Below are 27,146 nucleotides of genomic sequence, written 5' to 3'. Positions count from 1 at the left end.
AGACAGAAGAGGGGTTTTTCCTGGGAATTCTTCCAAACAAAGTAGTTTGGTGCTCTTCTAGCTGCACTGTTATAGACTTTAACATCTAACGTGTTCAGGTCTGGAGGCTCTGAGACCTCTGGGGTTGTGTTTTTCCATGGTCTGATCTCGGGGTTAATCTGTCCACTCCCAAAAAGAGTCAAAAAACGGTTTGAATGTTTTCCACTTCTATATAATCATTGTCATTGTAGAACATTGAATTCCAGTTAGATGGTAAATGGGTTTAGAGCCAATTCCTGGCAGGAGATGCTTCTCTCTGATCATTGCCTGTGTCTTTCCTTCTTGGCACTGTATTAAGACACCTGAATGTTCAGACTAGCAAACTGACAAAACATCTGCTTTCAGAGATGTCTTTCACACCTGCTGATGATCAGCTCATCGTGGTCAGCTCATCATTAATGATTAGGGGACACTGCTAGCTAGGAATGGGTGATATTTTACCGTTCACGATATACCGTCAAACAAATTCTCCCCGATAAGAATTTGTCATCTCGCGGTAAAAACGATAAATTCCCATTGATGACGGAAGGAAGGAAGAAATGAGCCAGAATGAAAGAAAGAAAGAAAGAAAGAAAGAAAGAAAGAAAGAAAGAAAGAAAGAAAGAAAGAAAGAAAGAAAGAAAGAAAGAAAGAAAGAATGAACCTGTAAGAAAGAAAGAAAGAAAGAAAGAAAGAAAGAAAGAAAGAAAGAAAGAAAGAAAGAAAGAAAGAAAGAAAGAAAGAAAGAAAGAAAGAAAGAAAGAAAGAAGGATAAATTCCCTTTGATACGTTGGTGTAGTTTAGTAGCATTTAGTATCTTTAGAGCAGTGTTTTGGGGGCTCCAAAGACTGAATGTGGTGATAGATTTATAGTTAAAAAGGTGGAGTTGAAATGGTATTTTTTTATCGTAATTTTTATCGTTATTGGGATAAATGCCAGAAATTATCGTGATACATTTTTTAGTCCATACCGCCCATCCCTACTGCTAGCATGGAAATATGAATAGTAAGAAAAGCTGCTCTAGATGTACCAGAGATTACAATCAGATACAGACATGAGCAGAATATATGGACACCTCCATGTTGGTGTGAAGGTGTGAACTCTCAGCTGATGGATGACTGAAGAAGTCCGGTTCCTGTCAGGTGCCTGTATCTTCCTTTTCATCTGCTCCTTGTTTGATGGCCCGAGTCTCTGTGTCAGGTGTGACTAAACAGGTGACTGTGCTGCAGGTGACGGAGCTGGCTGGTTACACCTCTCGGGTCTCTGAGATGTTGGATGTGTTTGAAGATGTGAATCGGGGGATCTACCTCCGGTCTGTGGATGGAGAGGAAGAGCTGCCAGCAGCAGCAGCAACAGCAGTGGTCCAACATGGACAGAGAGTGTGTGGTCTGCTGGAGATGAGAGGTGAGTTCAGCCGTTCATTCAGGCTCTAAAAATGCTGGAATATTTCCCACTTCAATTAAATCCATTAATGTGCCTCACATTTTGATATCTCCCTTAGCACCCTCCATCTGACTCACTTCCTGCTGATCTGCTGCTGGTTCTGTTTTTTTTTTTTTATTTAACCTTTATTTAACCAGGAAAAGAAACCCATTGAGATTAAAAATCTCTTTTGCAAGGGTGTCCTGGCCAAGAGGCAGCACAAGATTTCACATATTAAAATTTACAGAGGTGTGATGTGAAATATTAAAATCAAATAAAATCAAATGAAAAAAAAATGCAAATCATTTAAAACAGTTACAAATCAGAGATGCTGTTTCAAGTGCACTCATTCTAGACTTAAAATCACTCAGTGGGTACATGGTTCCATGTATAAGGGGCAGAGTATGTGAATGCTCTTTTTCCTTGCTCTGTGCGCATACATGGAACAGAAAGCAATAAATGATCATTAGAGCGTAGTCCATAACGATCAACACTCCTCAGTGTAATTAGGTCACTGATGTAGGGTGGCAGTAGTCCAAGTATTCCTTTGTATATAAAGGTATACCAGTGACACAACCTCCTGGTGGACAGTGAGGGCCATCCGACTCGGGAATATAGTTCACAGTGATGGGTCAAGGCCCATCACATCACACCCAGTAATGAACCTTAGAACAGCATGGTACACAGAGTCAATCTTACTCAAACATTGAGCTGAGGCGTTCATGTACAGCAGATCACCATAATCTAAAATAGGTAAAAAGGTTACTGCAACAAGATGTTTTTTAACATAAAAAGAAAAACACAATTTATTTCTGAATAAAAACCCCAGTTTCAGTTTAAGTTTCTTTACAAGGTTTTCAATATGGGCTTTGAAAGTCAGGGTGTCATCAAGTAGTATACCAAGATATTTATATATATATGGACCACCTCTATTTCACTTCCCTCAAGGGTGAAAACTGTGGGGATGTTTAAAAGTCCCTTCTTTCGCTTTGAAAACAGCATTTGCTTAGTTCTGTCGGGCTATTTAACCTCAGAAGCTTCCTGGTACCAGCAGAGGACACACATCACCCCAACATACAAGTAGCACCCCAAACCTCTCATTTCTACCTGAATAAAACACAATTCAAACACCAAGCATCTAAATGAGCAGTGTAAAAACTTAACTTAAAACATAAAACCGCCACCAAACGCTACCAACGCTAGCGTGTTGGCGTTTAGGGAGTCCACAGATTGTAACGGTGTAAAGATGACCGCTCTGACACAAAAACTCAACTTCACTTTCTACAGATCAACTCTGAATCTCTGAATTGTTGCTGTTTGTTGCTCCGAAATCAGATTCCACCAGAAAACTGCACCAGTGGATTCCCTCTCCCTTCTTCCCTCCTCTTCTTCTCTTCTCTTTCTTCAGCTTATTCGGGTTATTAATTAGAAATGTCCCATAACCATCATTGTTCTTCGTTGTTCTTGTAGTCTGTTGTGCTGGTCTGCCCCCTCTTTTTCTCTTCTGTACATGTTTGCTGGAACTCTCTCATCACTGGTTGTGGTTTCTGGTCTGAATCAACTGAGATTGACTATTACGGTAACTTATGTAGGTGAAAAGAAAAGATCTCCAACAAACAAACACATTGTCCTCAACAGGTAGAACAGGTGCACATTTTACACACTTCCTGCTTCGATCCCGGTGAGAAGTACCGCCCACCCCCAGAACACGCTCAGGAAGTTGAGGGATTTGTGATGTTTTGTGCAGGTCAGGTGATCGGTGTGGAGAAGGGGATTCGCTGTGAGAACCTGCCGATCATCACGCCCACTGGAGACGTGGTTGTGTCCAGTCTCAACATTCAGGTAACACACACACACACACACACAGAGGTATTCTGTCCGAGCTGGTTTATGTTCCCTCTGGTCTGATTAAACCAGCAGCAGAACCTGGACCAGAGGAATCTGGTCTGTTTCTTCTGCAGTGACAGCTGCTGACCACCAGGTGGCATTGCTGCAGCTACATGGTCTTCATCTCAGAACATAGTCCAGGCTTTACCGGTCCAGGGACCTCATATGCTGGGACCTCATAACCGCTTAGTTGACCTCACCCTGAGAAATGAGGACATTTGGACAAATATGCTCAGAATTAATGTAAGCTAACGCTAGTTTTCTTCATCCCTGAACCCACATTGATCCTGATCTGGTCCTCACCCCGAGGCTGGAAGGAGAAATCAGCACCCAGACTGCATGGAAAAGATCCCTGTAGAGTGACAGACAGGTGTGTGTGTGTGTGCGTGCTTGTAGTTCAAGAGAAGTTCAAGGTGAATATGACCTCTAAATGCAGTTGACCAAATGTTCTCGATGAGAAGACAGGGCAGAGGGGAGCCCCACGTTTTTCCAGAGCACTGGGTGATAAAAATGGGAATAAATCGGGGCAAAAAAAAAAAAAAGAACTATACCGAGCCGGCTGATAACACTGCAACGTTATCAAGGACTTTTGCCGAAATAAACTGGAACAGAGTTCACAGACTTACTACTCACACAAACACACACACATTCGGTCTGTTGTCGTCTGGCTATGTTGCTCTTAGTGCGGAGGTGGTTCCTACAGGACAAAGGGTGTGAGACTTTTTCCCCTCCTCTTTCCTAGTGTCATCCTTTTCCTATTTAAGGAAAGGGCAGCTCCGACCCACGGCTGCAGCCTCAGGCACCTGTCTACCCATGTCTTATGTTGTTTTGTTTTTTTTTATCATGGAGGGGTTGTACTGGAAAATCAATTTCCTTTCTGGGATTAATTAATAAAGTATATTGAATTGATCCATTGACCAAATGAGGATTGTTGACATCTGAACAATCAGCAGCTACTGAAACGTGTAAGCGGGACGAGCGGAGGGAGGTGGTACAAAAGAAGCGAAGCGGTATGGACGAAAGGAGGGAAGGACAGATGGACAGACGGAGGGAATCAGGACGGAGGGAGGGAAGCGATCACGGGGATATTTGGACAGATCTTGAAGTCATCTAATCATCCGGGCTGGATCCACCTCTGTGGTGAAATCAAATGTGTTAAGCTGACGCTTTGTTGGCGCAAGCTACCAGCTCTTAGTTTCGTCTTCACTTTTGGTCTCACAGCTCAGAAGTCACAACAGTAACAACTGCTAAGAATGGGCGATATTTTACCGTTCACGATATACCGTCAAAAAAATTCCTCACGGTAAGAATTTGTCATCTTGCGGTAAAAACGATAAATTCCCTTTGATAAAGTTTTTGTGTAAAGCTGATTTATGGTTCTGCGTTAAATCCACAACGTACGTGAAGGAAGGAAGGAAGGAAGGAAGGAAGGAAGGAAGGAAGGAAGGAAGGAAGGAAGGAAGGAAGGAAGGAAGGAAGGAAGGAAGGAAGGAAGGAAGGAAGGAAGGAAGGAAGGAAGGAAGGAAGGAAGGAAGGAAAGATGAAGGGAAGAAGGAAAGATGAAGGGAAGAAGGAAGGAAGGGAAAAAAAGGAAGAAAGAAAGAAAGAAAGAAAGAAAGAAAGAAAGAAAGAAAGAAAGAAAGAAAGAAAGAAAGAAAGAAAGAAAGAAAGAAAGAAAAAGGGATAAATTCCCATTGATGACGATTTGTGTAACAAACATGGCAGATCTGAGAGCGAGATAGATTTATAGTTGAAAAGGTGGAGTTGAATTGGTATTTTTTTTTTTATCGTTATCAGGATAAATGCCAGAAATTATCGTGATACATTTTTTAGTCCATACCGCCCATCCCGACTGCTAACTAGAAAAACTTTGTTTTACATAATTTTACTAGATGAGGTACATAAAACTTCACCTGCACGTTTATCATGGAAGTGGAATCTGCCACGGAGACGGAAGCTTTCTGTACCAGACATGGAAGTCTGTGGACTTGATCCGGACCCTGGTGGTCCGTACAGGAACCGCTGGTCTGGATCTGGACCACAGTGGTCAGGAGTCTCATGTGTTTGACTCACTCTCCATGTATGGAGGGGTGAGGGGTCACCACTGATTACCATCTCTAGGAACTGTGTGTGTGTGTGTGTGTGTGTGTGTGTGTGTGTGTGTGTGTGTGTGTGTGTGTGTGTGTGTGTGTGTGTGTGTGTGTGTGTGTGTGTGTGTGTGTGTGTGTGTGTGTGTGTGTGTGTGTGTGTGTGTGTGTGTGTGTGTGTGTGTGTGGCAGAGAATGAGCTTTTTGTCTTAAGGACTTAGAGAAGAAGACAACTCAGAGATGGAAACACCACAGAGGAAGAAGTAAAAGAGGAGCATTGATGGAAACAACCTCATCTCTGTCGTCAATGCTCGACCTCTGATCTCTCAGGCCGAGCTCTGATTGGTCCATTTCCTCACCAAGGATGCTTTCACAGTAGCAGCTACATTTCTGGACTGTTGACAGATAAAAATGACTGGCTCCGATGTGTTGGAACCACCTGGGAGGCCTGGACAGCCCTGCAGGACCCAGTCACATGTCTGTGTGTTTGTGTCTCAGGTGGACGACGGCATGAACATTCTGATCACGGGTCCAAACGGCTGTGGGAAGAGCTCCCTGTTCAGGATCCTCAGTGGACTGTGGCCCGTCTATGGAGGAGTTCTGTACCGTCCAGAACCACAGCATATGTTCTACATCCCACAGAGGTACTGCTGCTGGACGTGTACACATGTCAGATACAGACGTAGATGCTCTGTCCTTTGACAGAATTCTTCTTGCTGTATATAGACATATAACATAAAATCAACACATAAGAAACCCAGGTGAGAGCAAAACTGAGAGATGGTCGTGACTGGAAAACTGCAGCATCTCATCTGATTTGTTAAATATGAGGAGCCTCATATTTCATCCATGAAAACACCAGTTGAGTTGAAAATGCTGCTTTTTAAGATAAGATAAGATAAGATAATCCTTTATTTTCTCCCTCAGTGGGGAAACATATTTTGTTGGCAGCAGTACACTTAGCACACACATGCAGGGGAGGGGTAAAAAGAGACTAAAAAGTAAAAAATAAAAAATATATATAAAATATGTATAATTACAGAAATATGAGCAGTATATACAGTAGATTGAAAGAAAAGAAACAGTGCAAAAAAAGCAGGTAGAGTGTGTGTGAGGTAGACTGGCAGATATTGCACATATGATATTGCACATCTTATGTTATTGCACAAGTTATTGTCCGTTGGCTACTGAGAGCAGGCCTGGTTGTAAAGTCTGATGGCAGCGGGGAGGAAGGACCTGCGATGTAATTTGCAGATTACATGGTTCTGATGGCTTAATTGGGCCAGGACCTGCTGGACCCACTTGAGCAGTTCACAGAATGTGAAGCGGCTGGGGTGAAAATCAGCACCTCCTCGGTCAGGAAAGGGTGGGATTTCCACTGCGGGTCGGGGATCAGGACCTACCCCAAGTGGAGGGGTTCCAGTATTTCGGGGTCTTGACGAGTGAGGGAAGGATGGAACAGGCGATTTATAGGCGGTGCAGTGTCAGCAATGATCTGTCGTGGTAAACCAGTTAGTCTACGTTCCTACCCTCGCCTGTGGTCACGAGCTGTTGGTAGTGACCAAAACAATGAAATTGGGATGCAAGTGGCAGAAATGAGTTTCCTCTGCACGGCGTCTGGGCTCCCTTAGAGGTGGGGGGAGAAGCTCGGTCATCTGGGAGGAGCTCAGAGTGGAGCTGCTGCTCCTCCACATCCAGAGGAGCCAGGTGAGGCGGCTCCTGGACGCCTCCCTGCTCAGGTTTTCCAGGCGTGTCCCACTGGGAGGAGACCCGGGTAAGACACATGACACACTGGAGGGGGTTTGTCTCTTGGCTGGCCCGCCTTGGGACCCCCACCAGGTGAGCTGGATGAAGTGGCTGGGTGAGGGAAGTCTGGGCTCCCCTGCTTAGGCTACTGTCCCCGCGACCCCACTGGGATAAGCAGAAGAAGATGGATGGATGGCTGTACTGGTCAATCTGAGGATCACATCAATGGACACATCCTTTGTTTATTGTACAGCCTGATTTACTCTTCTATCTTGAAGCGATAAGGCATCTCTGTCGTGTCGGGGAATGCAACGCAGTAAAGCCTGATTTCTGCGTAGCAGCACGTGGCCTTCGTTGTTGTTGTTGGTGTCCACACTTCTTTCATTTGGGTTTCCCTGTAACTCCACCTCCCACGGCTCAGTGGCTGAGCTCTATTTAGTTAGTCACTGGTTGTTTTTGTTATTTCCTGTAGCGCAGACATGACGACGCAGCAGATGAAACAGATCCTAGTGTTTGGTGCACACAAGCATCGACGCCAGTGATGCGGGTCCTTTAGCCAGGCTGCATGTGTGGTCTCTACATAGAAACATTAATCAAGCTTCTGGTGGTTCATTTGAAGAAACAGCAAAGACTGGTGTCTTTGTGCACCAGCTCAGATTCATGTCGCTGTCAAACCCCCAGGCATCTAAAGGAGCTGGTGACAACCTGGCTGGGTTCTGGGACAGGGTTCTGGCCTCCACCTGATATCAGATTTGGTGACATTTCAGGAGCTTCTGATGTGCTTATTTGCAGAGGATGGTCAACACATCACAGCGTGAAGCTGGCCAATTCAGCTCAGTGGCCCCGTCGGCTCTATTTATTCATGAGTAGGCTGAGGATGGACAGATGATCAGAGCACTGTACTACAAACTGATTAGGATGATCCTCCATGAGTTGCTACCTTATCGTGGTAAAAAGGTTTGCATACCAGTATTATGTCTGGTAATATTGCCATAGAGCTTTACTCATACGACGATCACCTATCCCTTGCCCAGGTTTGCGTTTCAGGAGCCTCTGGAGCTCAAGCTAGAGTAACATAGTAAATCACAAAGTAGGTGTAGATAAGACGATATTTAGATGAGCCAAGATGGCGTTCAAGTGCAATTTGTGTGGGGGTGTGTCTTATGTTTTTTGGGTGTGGACCCCGAGACCACCTTGTAGACCAGAGACAGAGACTTGTGGTCTGTTGGAGCAGCCACAGGTAGCCAGTGAAGATCAAAGAAGGAAGGTGAAGATCAATAAACCGAGGTGTGACGTGTACCTGTCTGGGTTGATCAAAGACCAGATAAACCGCTGCATTCGGGACATTTTATTGAGGTTTGATCATACAAGCTGGAAGGATAGGAGAGCATTACAGCAGTGGAGGTGGGAAATAACCAGGACCTGTAGCAGATATAACCAGGACCTGTAGCAGGGTTATAATAGTTTTGAATTTTTCATTTTAGGTTAGTTTTATTTCGTTTTGACTTTTTCTCCTTCAATTCAGTTAGTTTTAATTCGTTTTTAGTGTGGGTTTGCTAGTTTTTATTAGTTTTTATATTTTCAAAAATGCTTAGTTTTAGTTTAGTTTTTATTAGTTTTAGTTTTAGTTTTAGTTTTGACATCACGGACCGTGAGGCGTTAAGGTGCCGTAGCTGCCAGTTGGAGATAAACGGCCAGAGCGGAATAAATTGATCATACCAAGAGGCTTATATTGACAGGGACGAAATTGGAGGAAATTATATCTATAATTTAAGTTCGTCTTAGTTAGTTTTTTAAACACGCAATATAGTTTCAGTTAGTTATCGTTTTTGTCTTTTAATTTTCGTTTTTATTTAGTTCAGTTAACGAAATTGTTTTTTCAATTTCAGTTTTCGTTATTTCGTTCGTTTTCGTGAAGGATAATAACTGACCTGTAGCAGGTATAACCAGGACCTGTAGCAGGTATAACCACTTTGAGTTTAGAAACTGGATCATATTTTAACTTGTTTTTATCTATTGTTAGTATTTCTTTACATCATCGTTTTATTTATGTTTTAATGTCTTTGTAAAGCACTTTGAATCACCTTTTTGTTGAATTGTTATATTTATATATATATAAACTTGCCTTGCCCTTTGAAGCCGTGCACAAGCACCTGGTCACGAGGCCTTCACCTCATGAGGCCCTTCAGGGCTCAGCCTAAATGAATGACGTTGTTCACTAGCGGCCCAGGTGATGCGTCACTACTGGATGTAAACTGGTGCAGATCTCAACATGGTAAACTGGAACGTGTCTGTTGAAAACTAAAACTCTCTCCCAGACTGGAATGAGGTCCTCTGTGTACTGAACTGATGCAGTAATGATATAATTGTGTACTGGACAGGCCCTACATGTCTGAGGGGACTCTCAGAGATCAGGTGATCTATCCGGACTCAGTGGACGAGATGATTCAGAAGGGGGTCACAGATTCCGACCTGGAGGAGATCCTGCGAACCGTCTACCTGCTTTACATCCTGGACAGAGAGGGAGGTGTGTATCAGTGTAATATCTCTGTAGTATTGTTAGTGTGCTATGACTGTAACAGTATTTTTATGGAAGTAACCATGTGTTGTGTTCAGGTTGGGAGTCTGTCAGTGACTGGAAGGATGTCTTGTCTGGAGGGGAGAAGCAGAGGATGGGGATGGCCCGCATGTTCTACCACCGGTAGCTGTGGACTCTTTACTGACTCTTTACTGACTGGCTGGTGTCAACTGTGTCTGGAGGGGTGGTTCACGTTAGGGCTTGGGATCGATTCAAATATCAAGAATCGATTCGATTCCGATTCTTAAGATTCAGAATCGATTATCAAGATTTGATTCGATCCAATTCGATCCGATTTTGATTTGGGTTACTGTTAATAAAACTGATTTTTAGCTGTTGCATGAATTATATGACTGTCTAGTTATGCAACATATTAATACTAGTATTATATTGAGATTCAACAGCAAGTATTGGCAGCTAATGATGCTGTAAGGACCAATCACCTCCCAGAATGCTGATAGAACTGCTTTCAAACACATCGTGTGGGTCAGAATTATCAAACAGATCCAGGGCAGCAAACAGAGGACGAAATAAATCGCTTTTATTTTTTCCCCATTTATGAGAATTTGGTTTTTAACATTTGTGCAAATGTAACCCCAAGACAGTATATAAAGCAAAGAAATATAGACAATTTATGCAATTATAACTGAAAACTTTTATGTTTTCATACCTTTAAACATATTTAAAGGCAAAAACATGGCACCAGTTATTCTCGTGTCCAACAAAATATTCCTTTTTTGGGCATAAACAAAAAAGTACCAAAAGTTGTAATGTAATGATGAAAAAAAAAACAAAAAAAAACAATGTTTTTATTTATTTTTTTAAAATCGATCTTTAGACATATGAATCGATTTTTAGGAATTAATATGAGAATCGATTTAAAATCGGAGAATCGATCTTTTCAACACAGGCCTAGTTCACGTCTGGGGGGGCTGGCGTCGTTCAAAAGCATTGCTACCGTGTAGATTCAATGAGAAGCATAAATCAGGCTTAATCCGCCTCCAGGTGTCTCACCTGTCAAGATTACAAAGTTACCCAGTTCAGACCGTCATGTCCCTCACTAACTTAATCCAGCCTCGCCCCACCTCCCGGATGACGTCACACCTATCATTTGATATCAGTTCTGTCTCTCCACCTTGTCTCAGCCCACGGTACGCCCTCCTGGACGAGTGCACGAGTGCCGTCAGCATCGACGTGGAGGGAAACATTTTCCAAGCTGCAAAGGATGCTGGGATTGCTCTTCTGTCCATCACCCACAGACCCTCCCTCTGGTCAGTAACTCAGTTTATTTGTACACCACCAGAACCAAACAAGATCAGCTGATGCGATCATGTGAGCTGAGCCTGCAGGGGGCAGCAGAGCTGCCGTCAGCTGACTCCTCCTCTGTGTCTGACAGGAAGTATCACTCCCACCTGCTGCAGTTTGATGGAGAAGGAGGATGGAGGTTCGAACCCTTGGATGCCTCCACCCGCCTGTCCCTGCAGGTACGCTCACTTTCCTCACCCTCACCTCCTCAGAGACGCTTTTAAGGGTCAGAGGCAGAGGTGTCAAAAGTATTCACATTCATTACTCAGGTAGAAGTATAGATACTAGAGTTTAAAAATACTCCTGTAGAAGTTGAAGTATCAACTCAAGTTTTTTACTCAAGTAAAAGTATAAAAGTACCGGTTTCAAAACTACTTAAAGTATAAAAGTAAAAGTAATGTAAGGGGGAAAAAAGCCATTAAGGCTAAAAGCCATTGAAAATGAATGCATCTTAGAATAATGCAAATATATTAAAGAATCATATAAGTGTACTATTGAGCATTAACATGGGTTTCAGAGAGCAGATGCGTACAAACCAATAGGGTGTCGGAATGGTAAATTATTATTAAACTCTATCCGGATGGCGCAATTTAACTGGATAGTTTTTTTTTAAAGGCCGAAATGAAATAGAGTAACGAGGCTGTTTTTAAAATGTAAGGAGTAAAAAGTACAGATAATTGTGTGAAAATGTAAGGAGTAAAAGTAAAAAGTCGTCTGAAAAATAATTACTCCAGTGAAGTATAGATAACCAAAATTTCTACTTAAGTAAGGTAACAAAGTATTTGTACTTTGTTACTTGACACCTCTGGTCAGAGGTAACCAAAGCCTCAGCAGAACAGTCACTGAAGTGAGTCAGAACTAGGGGTGTAACAATATATCGCGCCACGGAATTTCACGATACAAAAACGTCACGATACATGTCGTGGAGGTGACAAACTGTAGCGCGATATTGGGTTATTAATATTAATATATTGTGATTACTAGTAATGCGCATCCTATTGATGCAGTGGGATCACGTGCCGACCGCGCCTCGACCCGCGGACGAAAATCTTACTACGCTCAGAAGAAACTAGTACCGTTTTGCGATCCCAATCGCGGGACTCTTGCTGGGTTTTGAGCTCCAAGCTTTTACTTATAAGGTGAGCATGAATCAATCTTTTTTATGATGTAAAGATTGTGTGGTCCCCAAAGGTGGGAGGGGGATGAAACGATAACGGGGTTCACTTTACGCCTTTCTGGAAATTTCTGGAAAAGAAAAAAGTCAATTCATATATGAGAGAAACTATTCAGTTTGTGGCAAAATATTTTTACTTGTAAATAACTGAAGATGCATAATGCACACCTGACATTTACTCTTAGTTCAGTTTGTGGAAAGTGATTGGCCTAGCTTTCTCTTTAAAACTTAAACAATTATAAAGCATTACAAACTGTAACAATAGCGCAAACGCACAGCATTGTTTTGTATTTTGTGTCTTTCAAATAAAAGACCATTTTTTCCAGTCATATGTTCCTCATGCAAGGTTGTTAAAAGAATACTGCTATAATATTGTATCGTATCGTTATCGTGACCTCAATATCGTGTATCGTACCGTATCGTGAGTTTAGTGTATTGTTACACCCCTAGTCAGAACCATAGCAGAACCACAGCAGAACTGTAACTGAGGTGAGTCAGAACCAGAACAGATCCGCAGCACCTCTCCGTCTCCCGGGTCTCGTTAACTCCACTTCAGCTTGTGGACGTGCTGAAACAACAGAAACCTCTGACTGCTGCCTCTGCAGACTCTGTGGTTACCACGGTAACCAGCAGCACAACTGCACGCCTCTGGCTCATGAGGCGCGTGTGTGTGTGTGGTTGAAGTGTTAACGGTGAGGAGATGGAGAGCCAATCAGCAGGCTGCTCCATGTCACGTGACCCACTGTTTCAGACTCAGCGTTCATGAAGCAGTGCATCCGGCGCCTGCCTCAGAACAGGTGTGTCCCGTACGTCACCTCTGCAGCTGAACGGGCCGGTCTGGGGTTCTGAGAGCATTCTAGATCCACCACATGTGACGGCCGCTGCTGGTGGTGGAGGGAGTGTGAGCATCTCTTGTGTGTTTCCAGACTTCCTGGAATGCAAACGGCACTAATTTGAAAAAATGAATGAACCAATTTATGCTCCCAGGAGGTTTTTCAGGGGATTCAATAATCCACAAATTCTCAAAACTGTCATGGAAACGCTTTTTTGGCATTTCCTCGTCTCTGGCAGCGCTGGATGTGATGTAGCTGGTGACGTTGTCGGTCAGTCTAAAGTCATTAACATTTGCTTTCAGCTGGTTTTTGGCCTCATTAACACGATGTAGTTGTACTACATCACTACTTAATCATTACAGGGCTCCAGACTGCGACCAAATGCTCGCATTTTGCGACCAAAATTTGAGTATGTGCGACTGAATTTCATGTCCACTCGCACACGTGCGACCAGTAAATTTGCCAGTGTGTCGCCGTAGGCTCTGCGTTGGTGCGCGGAACCATAAATCAGCCGTTAGACTATCCAATTAAATCATGTTGGACATTAAACTGACGCCGTTGTAAACCAATAAATCTAGCCAGAGCCTTGGTATCAGCCAATCAGAAACAGAGGAGGGCGGGTTCGCCGCCGTCCCTCAGGGAAGACTGACTTGTCAGAGACTGGGGGACCAGTAGTCAGTCACGTCATTTAATTCACATATGTGCGTGGTGTGAAACTATCAAACAATGAACACGGCGTCAAAGAGCAGCGGTAGCGTTAACAAAGCGCTGGTTTTTAAAACTCGAACTAAATTAAGTTTTCTTTTGAAAAAATGCTGAAAAAAAGGGTCACTAAGAGCCGGGGACACTGCACGCTTCTTTCCCCCGCCCGCCCCCGCTGCCCTCGTGAACAAAACAAACGTGGAAGCGGCCGCCTGAGAAACCAGCGCAGAAAATACAGAACCACAGTTTACAAACAGCGGGCTGAGCAGCACTGTTACTGCTGGAAATTACTTGCTTATTGAGCCTGTGTTTATGCTGCCATGTGCGTTAAGCGTTAATCTCCGCTCACACAGACAACCACCTGCGTTGTAAACGGACCTCAGTCGCGCAGCACGTGAGGAGAGCGGCTCGTACTGTAATACAAAATTATGATTATTAAACCTACTACAGACGTTTCCGTTAAAGTAAATTATCTTTTTTCGCATATATCTTTTCGTGTCCAGTCAACTGTGTTCGGGCAAAACTTGCAGATCATTGAATCTCCAGGCACGTTACACACAGACAAGGACACACTCATACACACTCATACACACCCCCACCCGTGCAAAACCAGTGTTCAGTGTTTTGGATATTTCAGCTTCAATTTCAAAATGTTATATAAATTCAATGAAGTTCATAGTTTGTTTGGTTTCTTCTGTTATTGGACACACAGTTTGTCATGACATACCTAAAAAATCCCTGATGCTTCATGGCAAGCTGTGTGTCTGGTGACAGAATAAATTAGACAAGCTAAAATTATTTGTTTACTGCATGAGCTGTTGATATTTCCTTCTTTTTTGCACTTTTAATGGATATTGAAAGACCCATATGAGTTATTTATGTTTTCGTTATTTCACAATAATTATTGTGAAATTATTATTTCACTAGTTATTTTACAGTCGTATAATTCAGGCAACAGCTCAAAAAACATTTTTAATAACACTAACCCACATTAATATCGGATCGAATCAAATGGTGATAAAAAACAGAAAACAGAAGGGCTAATACAGAATTTAACTTTTTTACTTGAAACCTTTGGGAAGCGACCGCACGGCAAAAAGGGGGCCATTCTTAAAGTGTGGTGCAGCAGAGATGGCGGGGGAATATGAATATGAAATTTTTTTTTTCAGTCAAAAATATTTTTTTTGCTTTAATCCCTGAATTCATTAATCTATTATGAAATACGTATTACTAATACACTGAAATGTAGTAGAAATGTAAAAATTTGGTTAGCGTTTCGATAAACGATGTGCGCTCCTAAAATTTCTGATTGTGCCCCTAAAAATTTTCAGTTAGGGGCTACTGTGCTCCTAGTGAAAAAAGTTAGTCTGGAGCCCTGCATTAGGGCGTTACATCAGGACTCTGCTGCTTCATTGTCTATGTTCTGAACAGCAATCAGTCATTTATCAAAGACTAAAGATGTTTCAGTCAAATTTCTTCAACATTGAGATTTTCTTCTTTGGTCTTTTGAGGAGACGTCTCGCAGGACGAGAGACAGAGAGTTACGAGAGTTACAAGAGTTAGGCCTCCTGGAGACAGACCATTGATGGAAACACCGACACCTGCAGCGCTGCCTACACTTCAACAAAAAAACATAAACAGGAGCCGTGAACTGTGACAACGTTGCATTCACCCGAAAACAGGAAAGAGGAACTTTACCTGGCACCAGTAAACCCGAGTAGTCAGTCAAAAGAGGTTTCACCAAAGTTAACCGGCTCTGATAAGCTCAGCATGTTTAGAGTTCAGTTCAATCCAGCTTAATTTCTAAAGCGCCACATCACAACAGACTTCATCTCCAGGCTCTTCGACACCTTGCAGCTCAGTTCAGATCAGTTCAACTAATACAAGAACGAGAAAGTTACCCAGCTAACCCTGACCCAGCGTTTCTGGGATCCAAGACTCGTCCTGATCCAGGAACCTGATACCTGACGTTTCTACCCCCCATCCTACTGTTAGAACCTCTAGGAACCACAAGTGAACCTGCTGGAGAAAACATGATCTCTGCTGCTGGTTCTCCTCTAGTACTATCAGTAGTACCAGTAAAGCAGGTTTATCAGTGTAGTACAATTCAGCAACAAGGGGATTCAAAGTGTTCACAGATACATTGAAACATCACATAGAAATAAAAATTGAAACAAAACAGAAAGAAATACGAACAATAGATATAATCAGATAAAACTAGTTAAAATATAATCCAGTTTCTAAACTCAAGTTTAAAAGTAAAACTGCATGTTTGGACCTTTATTCAGAGGCAGCTGAGAACAGGTCTTCACCTGATCTGGGACTTTGTTCCAGACATGTGGAGCATAGAAGCTGAACGCAGCTTCTCCATGTCTGGTTCTGACTCTGGGAACTGATAAAAAAAACAGATCCAGATGACCTGGGGGGTCTGCAAGGTTCATACTGGGTCATGAGGTCCCTGATGTATTCTGGTCCTGGACCTTTCAGAGCTTCATAGACCAGCATCAGAACTTTAAAGTACCCTGACGGACAGGCAGCCGGTGTAAAGACCTCCGAGCTGGACTGATGTGGTCCACTTGGTTGGTCTTAGTGAGGACTGGAGCAGCAGAGTTCTGGATGAGCTGCAGTTGTCTTTAGTTTTAAGTTGTTTTAAGGTGGACTGTAAAGATGCTGTTACAATAATCAAGCTACTAAAGATGAATGCTGGACTAGTGTCTCCAGGTCTTGCTGAGACATCAGGTCTTTTAACATTGATATATTCTTAAGGTGATAGTAGGCTGACTTTGTTATTGCCTTCATGTGTTTTTCCAGATTCAGGTCTGAGTCCATCACTACAGTAGTTCCAGTAGCACCAGTACTACCAGTACTACCAGTAGTACCAGTAGTACTAGTTAACTAGTATTAAATACCAGAGTTCTTCAAAAGTGTTGTGATAGGTTTATGAACAGGAGATAAGCATAAATCCATCCACCCGTTCAATCCTGTGTGGGGTGACGGGGGTCTGCTGGAGTCTGTCCCAGCCCCTTACGGGTGAAAGGCAGGGGGACACCTGGACAGGTCTTCAGTCCATTACAGGACACAACCATACTTACTATCAGCTATTAGTTCCAGCTAATGAGACTTTCTGCACTGACATCTCAGGGACCTGGTTGAAGACAGAAAAGTGTTTTCATGCTTGCTGGTTTCTTGTCTCCGTGTCTCAGGAGGAGAAGCAACGCCTGGAGAACCAGCTGTCAGGAATTCCCAAGGTGCAGCAGAGGCTGTCGGAGCTGTGCGTGCTGCTGGGGGAGGCGGAGCGGGAGGAAGAAGAGCAGAGACACACACCCACGGACATTTTGTGACCGTTAAGACACGCCCCCCACATATGGTGCAACCATGGAGACACGACCCCAAAGATATGACCTGTCTGTAGAGACGCCCCCAAAGATATGAACTGTCCAGAGACACGCCCCCAAAGATATGACCTGTCCATAGAGACACGCCCCCAAAGATATGAACAGTCCAGAGACACGCCCCCAAAGATATGACCTGTCCATAGAGACACGCCCCCAAAGATATGACCTGTCCAGAGACACGCCCCCAAAGATATGAACTGTCCATAGACACGCCCCCAAAGATATGAACTGTCCATAGACACGCCCCCAAAGATATGACCTGTCCATAGAGACACGCCCCCAAAGATATGACCTGTCCATAGAGACACGCCCCCAAATATATGACCTGTCCATAGAGACACGCCCCCACAGATATGACCTGTCCAGAGACACGCCCCCACAGATATGACCTGTCTGTAGACACGCCCCCACAGATATGACCTGTCCGTAGAGACACGCCCCCAAAGATATGAACTGTCCATAGAGACACGCCCCCAAAGATATGAACTGTCCATAGACACGCCCCCAAAGATATGAACTGTCCATAGACACGCCCCCAAAGATATGAACTGTCCATAGACACGCCCCCAAAGATATGACCTGTCTATAGAGACACGCCCCCAAAGATATGAACTGTCCATAGACACGCCCCCAAAGATATGAACTGTCCATAGACACGCCCCCAAAGATATGAACTGTCCATAGACACGCCCCCAAAGATATGACCTGTCCATAGAGACACGCCCCCAAAGATATGACCTGTCCATAGAGACACGCCCCCAAAGATATGACCTGTCCATAGAGACACGCCCCCAAATATATGACGTGTCCGTAGAGACACGCCCCCAAATGTATGACCTGTCCAGAGACACGCCCCCAAATATATGAACTGTCCAGAGACACGCCCCCAAAGATATAACCTGTCCATAGAGACACGCCCCCAAATATATGACCTGTCCATAGAGACACGCCCCCAAATATATGACCTGTCCAGAGACACGCCCCCAAATATATGACCTGTCCATTGAGACACGCCCCCAAAGATATGACGTGTCCGTAGAGACACGCCCCCAAATATATATTCCCTGTCCATAGAGACACGCCCCCAAAGATATGACCTGTCCAGAGACACGCCCCCAAAGATATGACCTGTCCAGAAACGCGCCCCCAAAGATATGACCTGTCCAGAGACACGCCCCCAAAGATATGACCTGTCCATGGAGACACGCCGCCAAATATATGACCTGTCCGTAGAAACACGCCCCCAAATATATGACCTGTCCATAGAGACACGCCCCCAAATATATGACCTGTCCAGAGACACGCCCCCAAATATATGACCTGTCCATTGAGACACGCCCCCAAAGATATGACGTGTCCGTAGAGACACGCCCCCAAATATATATTCCCTGTCCATGGAGACACGCCGCCAAATATATGACCTGTCCGTAGAAACACGCCCCCAAATATATGACCTGTCCAGAGACACGCCCCCAAATATATGACCTGTCCAGAGACACGCCCCCAAATATATGACCTGTCCGTAGAAACACGCCCTCAGGGATATGACACGCCCCTTGTCCATACCACATTAATAGTCCAGTCCAAGTTTTGTTTAGTTTTTAATTGCTTTAAAAAACATTTTTAAATTTCCTATCTACTGTCTTAGCAGGTGATATCCAAAGTAAGGTAACTCTCTCCCACCTCACTTCCTGTCAGGTCGGGGTGGGACAGGTGTCTCACCTGGACAAACGCACTTTGGTTTTAACATTTCATTCTGACTGATCGGTGATCGTTTGCGGGACGACCCGTCACGGACGAGTTTAGCTAACGAGGACTGGAGCAGTTGGTGCTGGTGTTACAGTGTGTACGTGAGTTCACATGGGCACTCAAGCTGACAGCCTCAGTCACATGGCTCGGGTCACATGACTTGGGTCACATGACTAAACCTACTGTTTTATGTTTTTAATTAGATTTTAATAGTGATGGATCAGCAGCCCAGCTGATTGCTGATCAATAGTTGCTGCAGTGTTAATGTAAAACAATCAGACTGAAATGTTCCAGTGCAATCTGTGATGAATAGGAAGATGAAGACGTTGAATGAAAAAATAAAACATTTTGAAGAATGCTGTCTCGATGTGTTTTAAAAATAAAGTTACACAACACAAATGCATCGGGCACCTGCAGCTGAAGCCCACACACTCACCTGTACCTGAGAGGTGGAGGCTGAAGCACCGCCCACATTCACCTCATAATCTGATACGACTCGGGGAGATGGACCCCAGAGTACCAACTACTGAGGTAAACGGGCCTTAAAGTGATCAATAAGTCTGATCAGTGCAGATAAGGTTCAGCTGGCCCTGATCCACTTCATAACTCAACAGAACCAGAGCACTGAAGAGAAACCTGGTCCTGGACCAGGTCCTGGACTTGGTCAAGACCAGAACACTGAGGGGAGACCAGAGCCTGGACCGGGTCAGGACCAGATCCTGGACCGGATCAGGAACAGATCCTGGACCGGATCAGGACCAGGTCCTGGACTTGGTCAGGACCAGAACACTGAGGGGAGACCAGAGCCTGGACCAGGTCCTGGACTGATCCATGGACCGGGTCTGGACCGGGCTCTGGTCTGAACCAGGATCCGCGTGTATTGAGTGTTTTTCGGGGGAGCGTTGCAGCTCGTCCCGGCGCCGCCCGGCGGCGGCGCAGCGGGGCGGGGTCTGAGCCGGACCTGTTGTGCGGCTGTCGGAGCGGAGCTCAGCTGCTCTGCGGGACGCGCTGCTGCTCACACGAACTTTTCCCCCGCGACTCGGACCCGGCGGACAGCGGAGCGGCCGGCCGCGGTCAGGTGAGTGCGGTCCCGGGTCCCGGACCCCGGTCCCGGGGCTCTGCGGGGGGGAGGGACCTGCAGCCGGGGCGGCGGCGCCGGAGTCCCCGCAGGAATGTAGCAGTTTCACTTGTGCTCGTTTTTCCGAGTAAAGCCTGATTTATGGTTCCGCGTTAAATCGACGCCGGGCCTACGGCGTAGGGTACGCGGCGACGCCCGCCGTACGGTGCGCGTCGCCGCGGTATCCTACGTCGGTGTAACGCGGAACCATAAATTACCCTTAAACGGTGTCCTAGAAAAAAACAACTCCGACTGGTTTCGGACGAACCGGGACCGAGTTCTGGTTCGGCCCACGGAATTGGATCCAAGGACGGGATCCAGCCCCGGTTCTCCAGTTTCTGGGGCAGCACCGGATGAAGCGAGTGCCGGCGGAGAGTTGGGAAGTGGATGGTTTTGTAACGCAGTTCGGTGGCCGGACTGAGTGGAAGAACCGACACCTGCTGGTCGGATGGGCTCGGTTTTAGTTCCAGGGCTATGAGGCTGGTCCATGTCAGGTTGTGTCGGGGGATCCAGCCCGACCCGGCTCAGCCCGGAGCAGAATAGCTCGCATTCCAACACGTGCGGGCACAAGCACACATGAGCGCACACACCACACAGATATGGACCTGGACGCGCCGGGTTTATAATGTGCTGGTGTGTGTTGGTTTAGGTCTGTGTTGGTGTGTGTTGGTTTATGTCTGTGTTGGTGTGTGTTGGTGAAGACACACACTCGCTCCCTGGTCTGCAGGTCTGGATCAGCTGTCAGAACCGGGCTGATGGGCTGCTCACTTCACTTCTCTGTAGGGATCAACACCAACCTTCCCCATATGAGAGAAAGAGACCTGCAGTTCCTCTGCTGGCCACTAGGGGCTGGACCCATGGTGGTTGCTCTCCATTGGCCTCTATACCTCATCTATACCTCGTCTATACCTCGTCTATACCTCGTCTATACCTCATCTATACCTCATCTATACTTCATCTATACTTCATCTATACTTCATCTATACCTCATCTATACCTCATCTACACCTCATCTACACCTCATCTATACCTCATCTATACCTCATCTATACCTCGTCTATACCTCGTCTATACCTCGTCTATACCTCATCTATACTTCATCTATACTTCATCTATACCTCGTCTATACCTCGTCTATAGCTCATCTATAGCTCATCTACACCTCATCTATACTTCATCTATACCTCATCTATACCTCGTCTATACCTCATCTATACCTCGTCTATACCTCATCTATACCTCATCTATAATTCATCTATACTTCATCTATACCTCGTCTATACCTCGTCTATAGCTCATCTATAGCTCATCTATCTATAGCTCATCAATAGCTCATCTATAGCTCGTCTATACCTCATCTATACCTCATCTATACCTCATCTATACCTCATCTATACCTCATCTATACCTCGTCTATACCTCATCTATACCTCGTCTATACCTCATCTATACCTCGTCTATACCTCATCTATACCTCGTCTATACCTCATCTATACCTCATCTATACCTCATCTATACCTCATCTATAGCTCGCCTATACCTCATCTATACCTCATCTATAGCTCGCCTATACCTCATCTATACCTCATCTATAGCTCGCCTATACCTCATCTATACTTCATCTATACCTCGTCTATACCTCGTCTATACTCAATTCAATTAAATTTTATTTATATAGCGTCTAATACAACAGATGTTATCTCTAGACGCTTTCCAGAGATCCAGAACATGAACATAAACATAAACATAAACATAAACCCCCGAGCAATTATTACATAAACAATGGCAGGTAAAAACTCCCATAGTGGGAGAAAAGCCTTAAGCCAAACAGTGGCAAGGAAAAACTCCCCTTTAGGAGGGAAGAAACCTGGACCAGGACCAGGCTCATAAGGGGGGACCCTCCTGCCGAAGGCAGACTGGGGGAGTCAGGAACGTCAGCAACACACAGCAGGCAGGTGGAAGCAGCAGCGGGATGACCAGAGGGGGGGCTGTATACCTCATCTATAGCTCATCTATACCTCATCTATACCTCGTCTATACCTCATCTATACCTCGTCTATACCTCGTCTATACCTCTTCTATACCTCGTCTATACCTCATCTATAGCTCGTCTATACCTCGTCTATACCTCATCTATACCTCGTCTATACCTCGTCTATACCTCGTCTATAGCTCATCTATAGCTTGTCTATACCTCGTCTATAGCTCGTCTATACCTCGTCTATATCTCGTCTATACCTCGTCTATACCTCGTCTATAGCTCATCTATAGCTCATCTATACCTCATCTATACCTCGTCTATACCTCATCTATACCTCATCTATAGCTCGTCTATACCTCGTCTATACCTCGTCTATAGCTCGTCTATAGCTCGTCTATACCTCGTCTATACCTCGTCTATACCTCGTCTATAGCTCATCTATAGATCATCTATAGCTCATCTATACCTCATCTATACCTCGTCTATACCTCATCTATACCTCATCTATAGCTCATCTATACCTCGTCTATACCTCGTCTATACCTCGTCTATAGCTCGTCTATAGCTCGTCTATACCTCGTCTATACCTCGTCTATAGCTCGTCTATAGCTCGTCTATACCTCGTCTATACCTCGTCTATACCTCGTCTATAGCTCATCTATACCTCAGCTATAGCTCATCTATAGCTCATCTATACCTCAGCTATACCTCATTTATACCTCATCTATACCTCGTCTATACCTCGTCTATACCTCGTCTATACCTCATCTATACCTCATCTATACCTCATCTATACCTCATCTATACCTCAGCTATACCTCGTCTATACCTCATCTATACCTCAGCTATACCTCATCTATACCTCATCTATACCTCATCTATACCTCATCTATACCTCGTCTATACCTCGTCTATACATCCTCAGCTGACACGACCCTTGAGCAACTTCCATCCACCGACATCCAACCAATCACAGCGGTGACCACGAGTCCTGACGGTGCTCTGCCCATCCTGGTTTCAGTTCCTTCAGTCCTGGTTTCAACTGCACTGGTTCATGTTTCAGGTCTACTGGTCCTGGTTTCAGGTCTACTGGTCCTGGTTTCAGGTCTACTGGTTCATGTTTCAGGTCTAATGGTCCTGGTTTCAGGTCTACGGGTCCTGGTTTCAGGTCTACTGGTTCATGTTTCAGGTCTAATGGTCCTGGTTTCAGGTCTACTGGTCCTGGATTCAGGTCTACGGGTCCTGGTTTCAGGTTTACTGGTCCTGTATTCAGGTCTACGGGTCCTGGTTTCAGGTCTACTGGTCCTGGTTTCATTTCTACTGGTCCTGGTTTCAGGTCTACTGGTCCTGGTTTCAGGCGTTTCAGCAGTGACTCTTGATGTTTGATACATTTGGTCAAAATAAAAAAAAAATTCAATTCAGTTTCATTCAACAGATGTAATGAATCTACAATATGTATTAGCATATCTGCTAAAATAGCAGTGATTGTGGGCATGTCCCAGCAGAGTTCAAGACCCCGTTTTTTCCCCCTACTTTCAACGTGGCGCGCTTTAGTACGAAGAAGCAGATGCTGTATCTCAACTCCAAACAACACAAGTCCGTAGTTGCCCGTCCAAGTCGAGAGAACGTACTTTGGAGGATGTGAGACAAATTCTTTCTGGAGTCGAACCACAACATTCTTGATTACAGGTTTCCAAAGTACTCTCTAAAAACCTGTTGTTGACATCACAGGGGGTGTGTCCAGTTGTTCTCCTGCACTCCGGTATCTGAATGAGCGTCTGACAGAGGAGGTTCAGGGTCCAAAACTCTAAACTGTTTGTTTTTCTGAATGGACTGGTGTGAACAGGAGACTCGGAAGACCGTAATCTAGAAGTGGTGACATCATCCTCTTCATCACTGAGATGAAGATTATCAAACTGAAACATCCATTTGACTAATCTGAAGGATTTAGTCTGAGTCCAGATTCAGATTACTGTTAGTGCCTAATCACCTCTAATCCACACACACACACACACACACACACACACACACACACACACACACACACACACACACACACACACACACACACACACACACACACACACACACACACACACACACACACACACACACACACACACACACACACACACACACACACACACACTTAATGTGCTCTAATCTGTAGCTTTGGTCCAACTGGACTCAAACCAGTAACACCAGTGCTCTAGTTCCCAGAGCGAGATGGAATTTACTCTGGGAACAGAATGAACATCTCCAGGAAGGCTTTTATTGAGAAGTTTATGGGGTTTGCATATGCATTCAGTATAATATCATGGTTATACTGGTGATAGTGGTCATACTGGTTACACTGGTGATACTGGTTACACTGGTTACACCGGTGATAGTGGTCATACTGGTTACACTGGTGATACTGGTTACACTGGTGATAGTGGTTACACTGGTGATAGTGGTCATCACGCCCGCCGATAGGGGGGGGACAAACGGGTCTGTTGTCCCGGGCACATGGTAGGGGGGGGGGCCCAGAACTGAAAAAAAATAAATAAATAATTCTCATTAAATTATGGAATCATTTTTCAAAATGTTTCAAAATATGCCTATTTGTGGAAAAAATATGTAGTATTTGAGTTACATAAAAGCTTGTTATTTGTTTTCTTCCTAATTGTCCTTGTGGTCAAAAACCCCCAACACAAAAATGGTTTGGCCGCTGATCAAAATTTGATGTTATCATTTAATTCAACCATTAGAATGGTCAAAATGTCCGGTCAGCACAAGTCCGGTGCTCAGAAAAGAAGAGAAAAGAGAAGAAGAGAAGAAGAAAATAGAGGCCTCATAGATTCTCTACACAAATATTTTAAAAAGGTGGTGACGGTGAAGCTGTAATTAATAAAGTCAGCGTAGAGCAAGGTAAGAAACAGTGCAGCCAAGGTTTACCAACCTTGTAACTTAACCTAACTGGCTAGCTCTAATGTTAACGTCCATTAGCTTGTATAAAACATGAAGAGCAGAGGGAGAGGAGAGGAAGAGATCCGGGCGCAGGGGGGCCCATCTTAGATTATTCTGTCCCGGGCCCCGGCAAGAATGTCAGCTGGCCTGGTGGTCATACTGGTTACACTGGTGATAGTGGAGATACTGGTTACACTGGTTACACCGGTGATACTGGTTACACTGGTGATAGTGGTCCTACTGGTTACACTGGTCATACTGGTTACACTGGTGATAGTGTTCCTACTGGTTACACTGGTTACACCGGTGATACTGGTTACACTGGTGATACTGGTTACACTGGTGGTACTGGTTACACTGGTTACACTGGTGATACTGGTTACACTGGTGATACTGGTGATACTGGTTACACTGGTGATACTGGTTACACTGGTTACACTGGTGATACTGGTTACACTGGTGATACTGGTGATACTGGTTACACTGGTGATACTGGTTACACTGGTGATACTGGTTACACTGGTTACACTGGTGATACTGGTTACACTGGTGATACTGGTTACACTGGTTACACCGGTGATACTGGTTACACTGGTGATACTGGTTACACTGGTGATACTGGTTACACTGGTGATACTGGTGATACTGGTTACACTGGTTACACTGGTGATACTGGTTACACTGGTGATACTGGTTACACTGGTGATACTGGTTACACTGGTTACACTGGTGATACTGGTTACACTGGTGATACTGGTGATACTGGTTACACTGGTGATACTGGTTACACTGGTTACACTGGTGATACTGGTTACACTGGTGATACTGGTTACACTGGTTACACTGGTGATACTGGTTACACTGGTTACACTGGTGATACTGGTTACACTGGTGATACTGGTTACACTGGTTACACTGGTGATACTGGTTACACTGGTTACACTGGTGATACTGGTGATACTGGTTACACTGGTTACACTGGTGATACTGGTGATACTGGTTACACTGGTTACACTGGTGATACTGGTTACACTGGTTACACTGGTGATACTGGTTACACTGGTTACACTGGTGATACTGGTTACACTGGTGATACTGGTTACACTGGTTACACTGGTGATACTGGTTACACTGGTTACACTGGTGATACTGGTGATACTGGTTACACTGGTGATACTGGTGATACTGGTTACACTGGTTACACTGGTGATACTGGTTACACTGGTTACACTGGTGATACTGGTGATACTGGTTACACTGGTGATACTGGTGATACTGGTTACACTGGTTACACTGGTGATACTGGTTACACTGGTTACACTGGTGATACTGGTGATACTGGTGATACTGGTTACACTGGTGATACTGGTTACACTGGTGGTACTGGTTACACTGGTGATACTGGTTACACTGGTGATACTGGTTACACTGGTGATACTGGTGATACTGGTTACACTGGTTACACTGGTGATACTGGTTACACTGGTGATACTGGTTACACTGGTTACACTGGTGATACTGGTTACACTGGTTACACTGGTGATACTGGTTACACTGGTTACACTGGTTACACTGGTGATACTGGTTACACTGGAGATACTGGTGATACTGGTTACACTGGTGATACTGGTGATACTGGTTACACTGGTGATACTGGTTACACTGGTGATACTGGTTACACTGGTGATACTGGTGATACTGGTTACACTGGTGATACTGGTGATACTGGTTACACTGGAGATACTGGTGATACTGGTTACACTGGTGATACTGGTGATACTGGTTACACTGGAGATACTGGTGATACTGGTTACACTGGTGATACTGGTGATACTGGTTACACTGGTGATACTGGTGATACTGGTTACACTGGAGATACTGGTGATACTGGTTACACTGGAGATACTGGTGATACTGGTTACACTGGTGATACTGGTTACACTGGTGATACTGGTTACACTGGAGATACTGGTGATACTGGTGATACTGGTGATACTGGTGATACTGGTTACACTGGAGATACTGGTGATACTGGTGATACTGGTGATACTGGTTACACTGGTGATACTGGTTACACTGGTGATACTGGTTACACTGGTTACACTGGTGATACTGGTTACACTGGTGATACTGGTTACACTGGTGATACTGGTGATACTGGTTACACTGGTGATACTGGTTACACTGGTTACACTGGTGATAC

General features: G+C 44.6%; 2 protein-coding genes across 3 annotated transcripts in view; both read left to right on the top strand.

Moving 5' to 3' along the window:
* Nucleotides 1–19,252, top strand: part of abcd1 (ATP-binding cassette, sub-family D (ALD), member 1) — a 37,291-nt gene extending 18,039 nt beyond the window's left edge. For both annotated transcript variants that reach the window (XM_061735719.1, XM_061735720.1), the window contains exons 10-17: nucleotides 1,248–1,422; nucleotides 3,188–3,282; nucleotides 5,913–6,058; nucleotides 9,542–9,687; nucleotides 9,777–9,861; nucleotides 10,884–11,009; nucleotides 11,135–11,222; nucleotides 16,956–19,252. In XM_061735719.1, the coding sequence (XP_061591703.1) occupies nucleotides 1,248–1,422; nucleotides 3,188–3,282; nucleotides 5,913–6,058; nucleotides 9,542–9,687; nucleotides 9,777–9,861; nucleotides 10,884–11,009; nucleotides 11,135–11,222; nucleotides 16,956–17,093 (999 nt within the window). In that variant the 3' untranslated portion in view covers nucleotides 17,094–19,252. The remainder of the gene's footprint in view (nucleotides 1–1,247; nucleotides 1,423–3,187; nucleotides 3,283–5,912; nucleotides 6,059–9,541; nucleotides 9,688–9,776; nucleotides 9,862–10,883; nucleotides 11,010–11,134; nucleotides 11,223–16,955) is intronic.
* Nucleotides 19,253–19,851: 599 nt separating this feature from the next.
* The window catches only part of plxnb3 (plexin B3), an 88,274-nt gene continuing 80,979 nt past the window's right edge, over nucleotides 19,852–27,146 (top strand). Inside the window, exon 1 of the mRNA XM_061735716.1 lies at nucleotides 19,852–19,974. The gene's annotated coding sequence lies outside the window, so the exon portion shown is untranslated. The remainder of the gene's footprint in view (nucleotides 19,975–27,146) is intronic.

The sequence above is a fragment of the Cololabis saira genome, chromosome 12 (assembly GCF_033807715.1).
Source record: "Cololabis saira isolate AMF1-May2022 chromosome 12, fColSai1.1, whole genome shotgun sequence".
In the NCBI taxonomy this organism is placed as follows: Eukaryota; Metazoa; Chordata; class Actinopteri; order Beloniformes; family Belonidae; genus Cololabis; species Cololabis saira.
The sequence above is the reverse complement of the archived record's forward strand: the minus strand, read 5'-3'. Positions and strand labels throughout refer to the sequence as shown.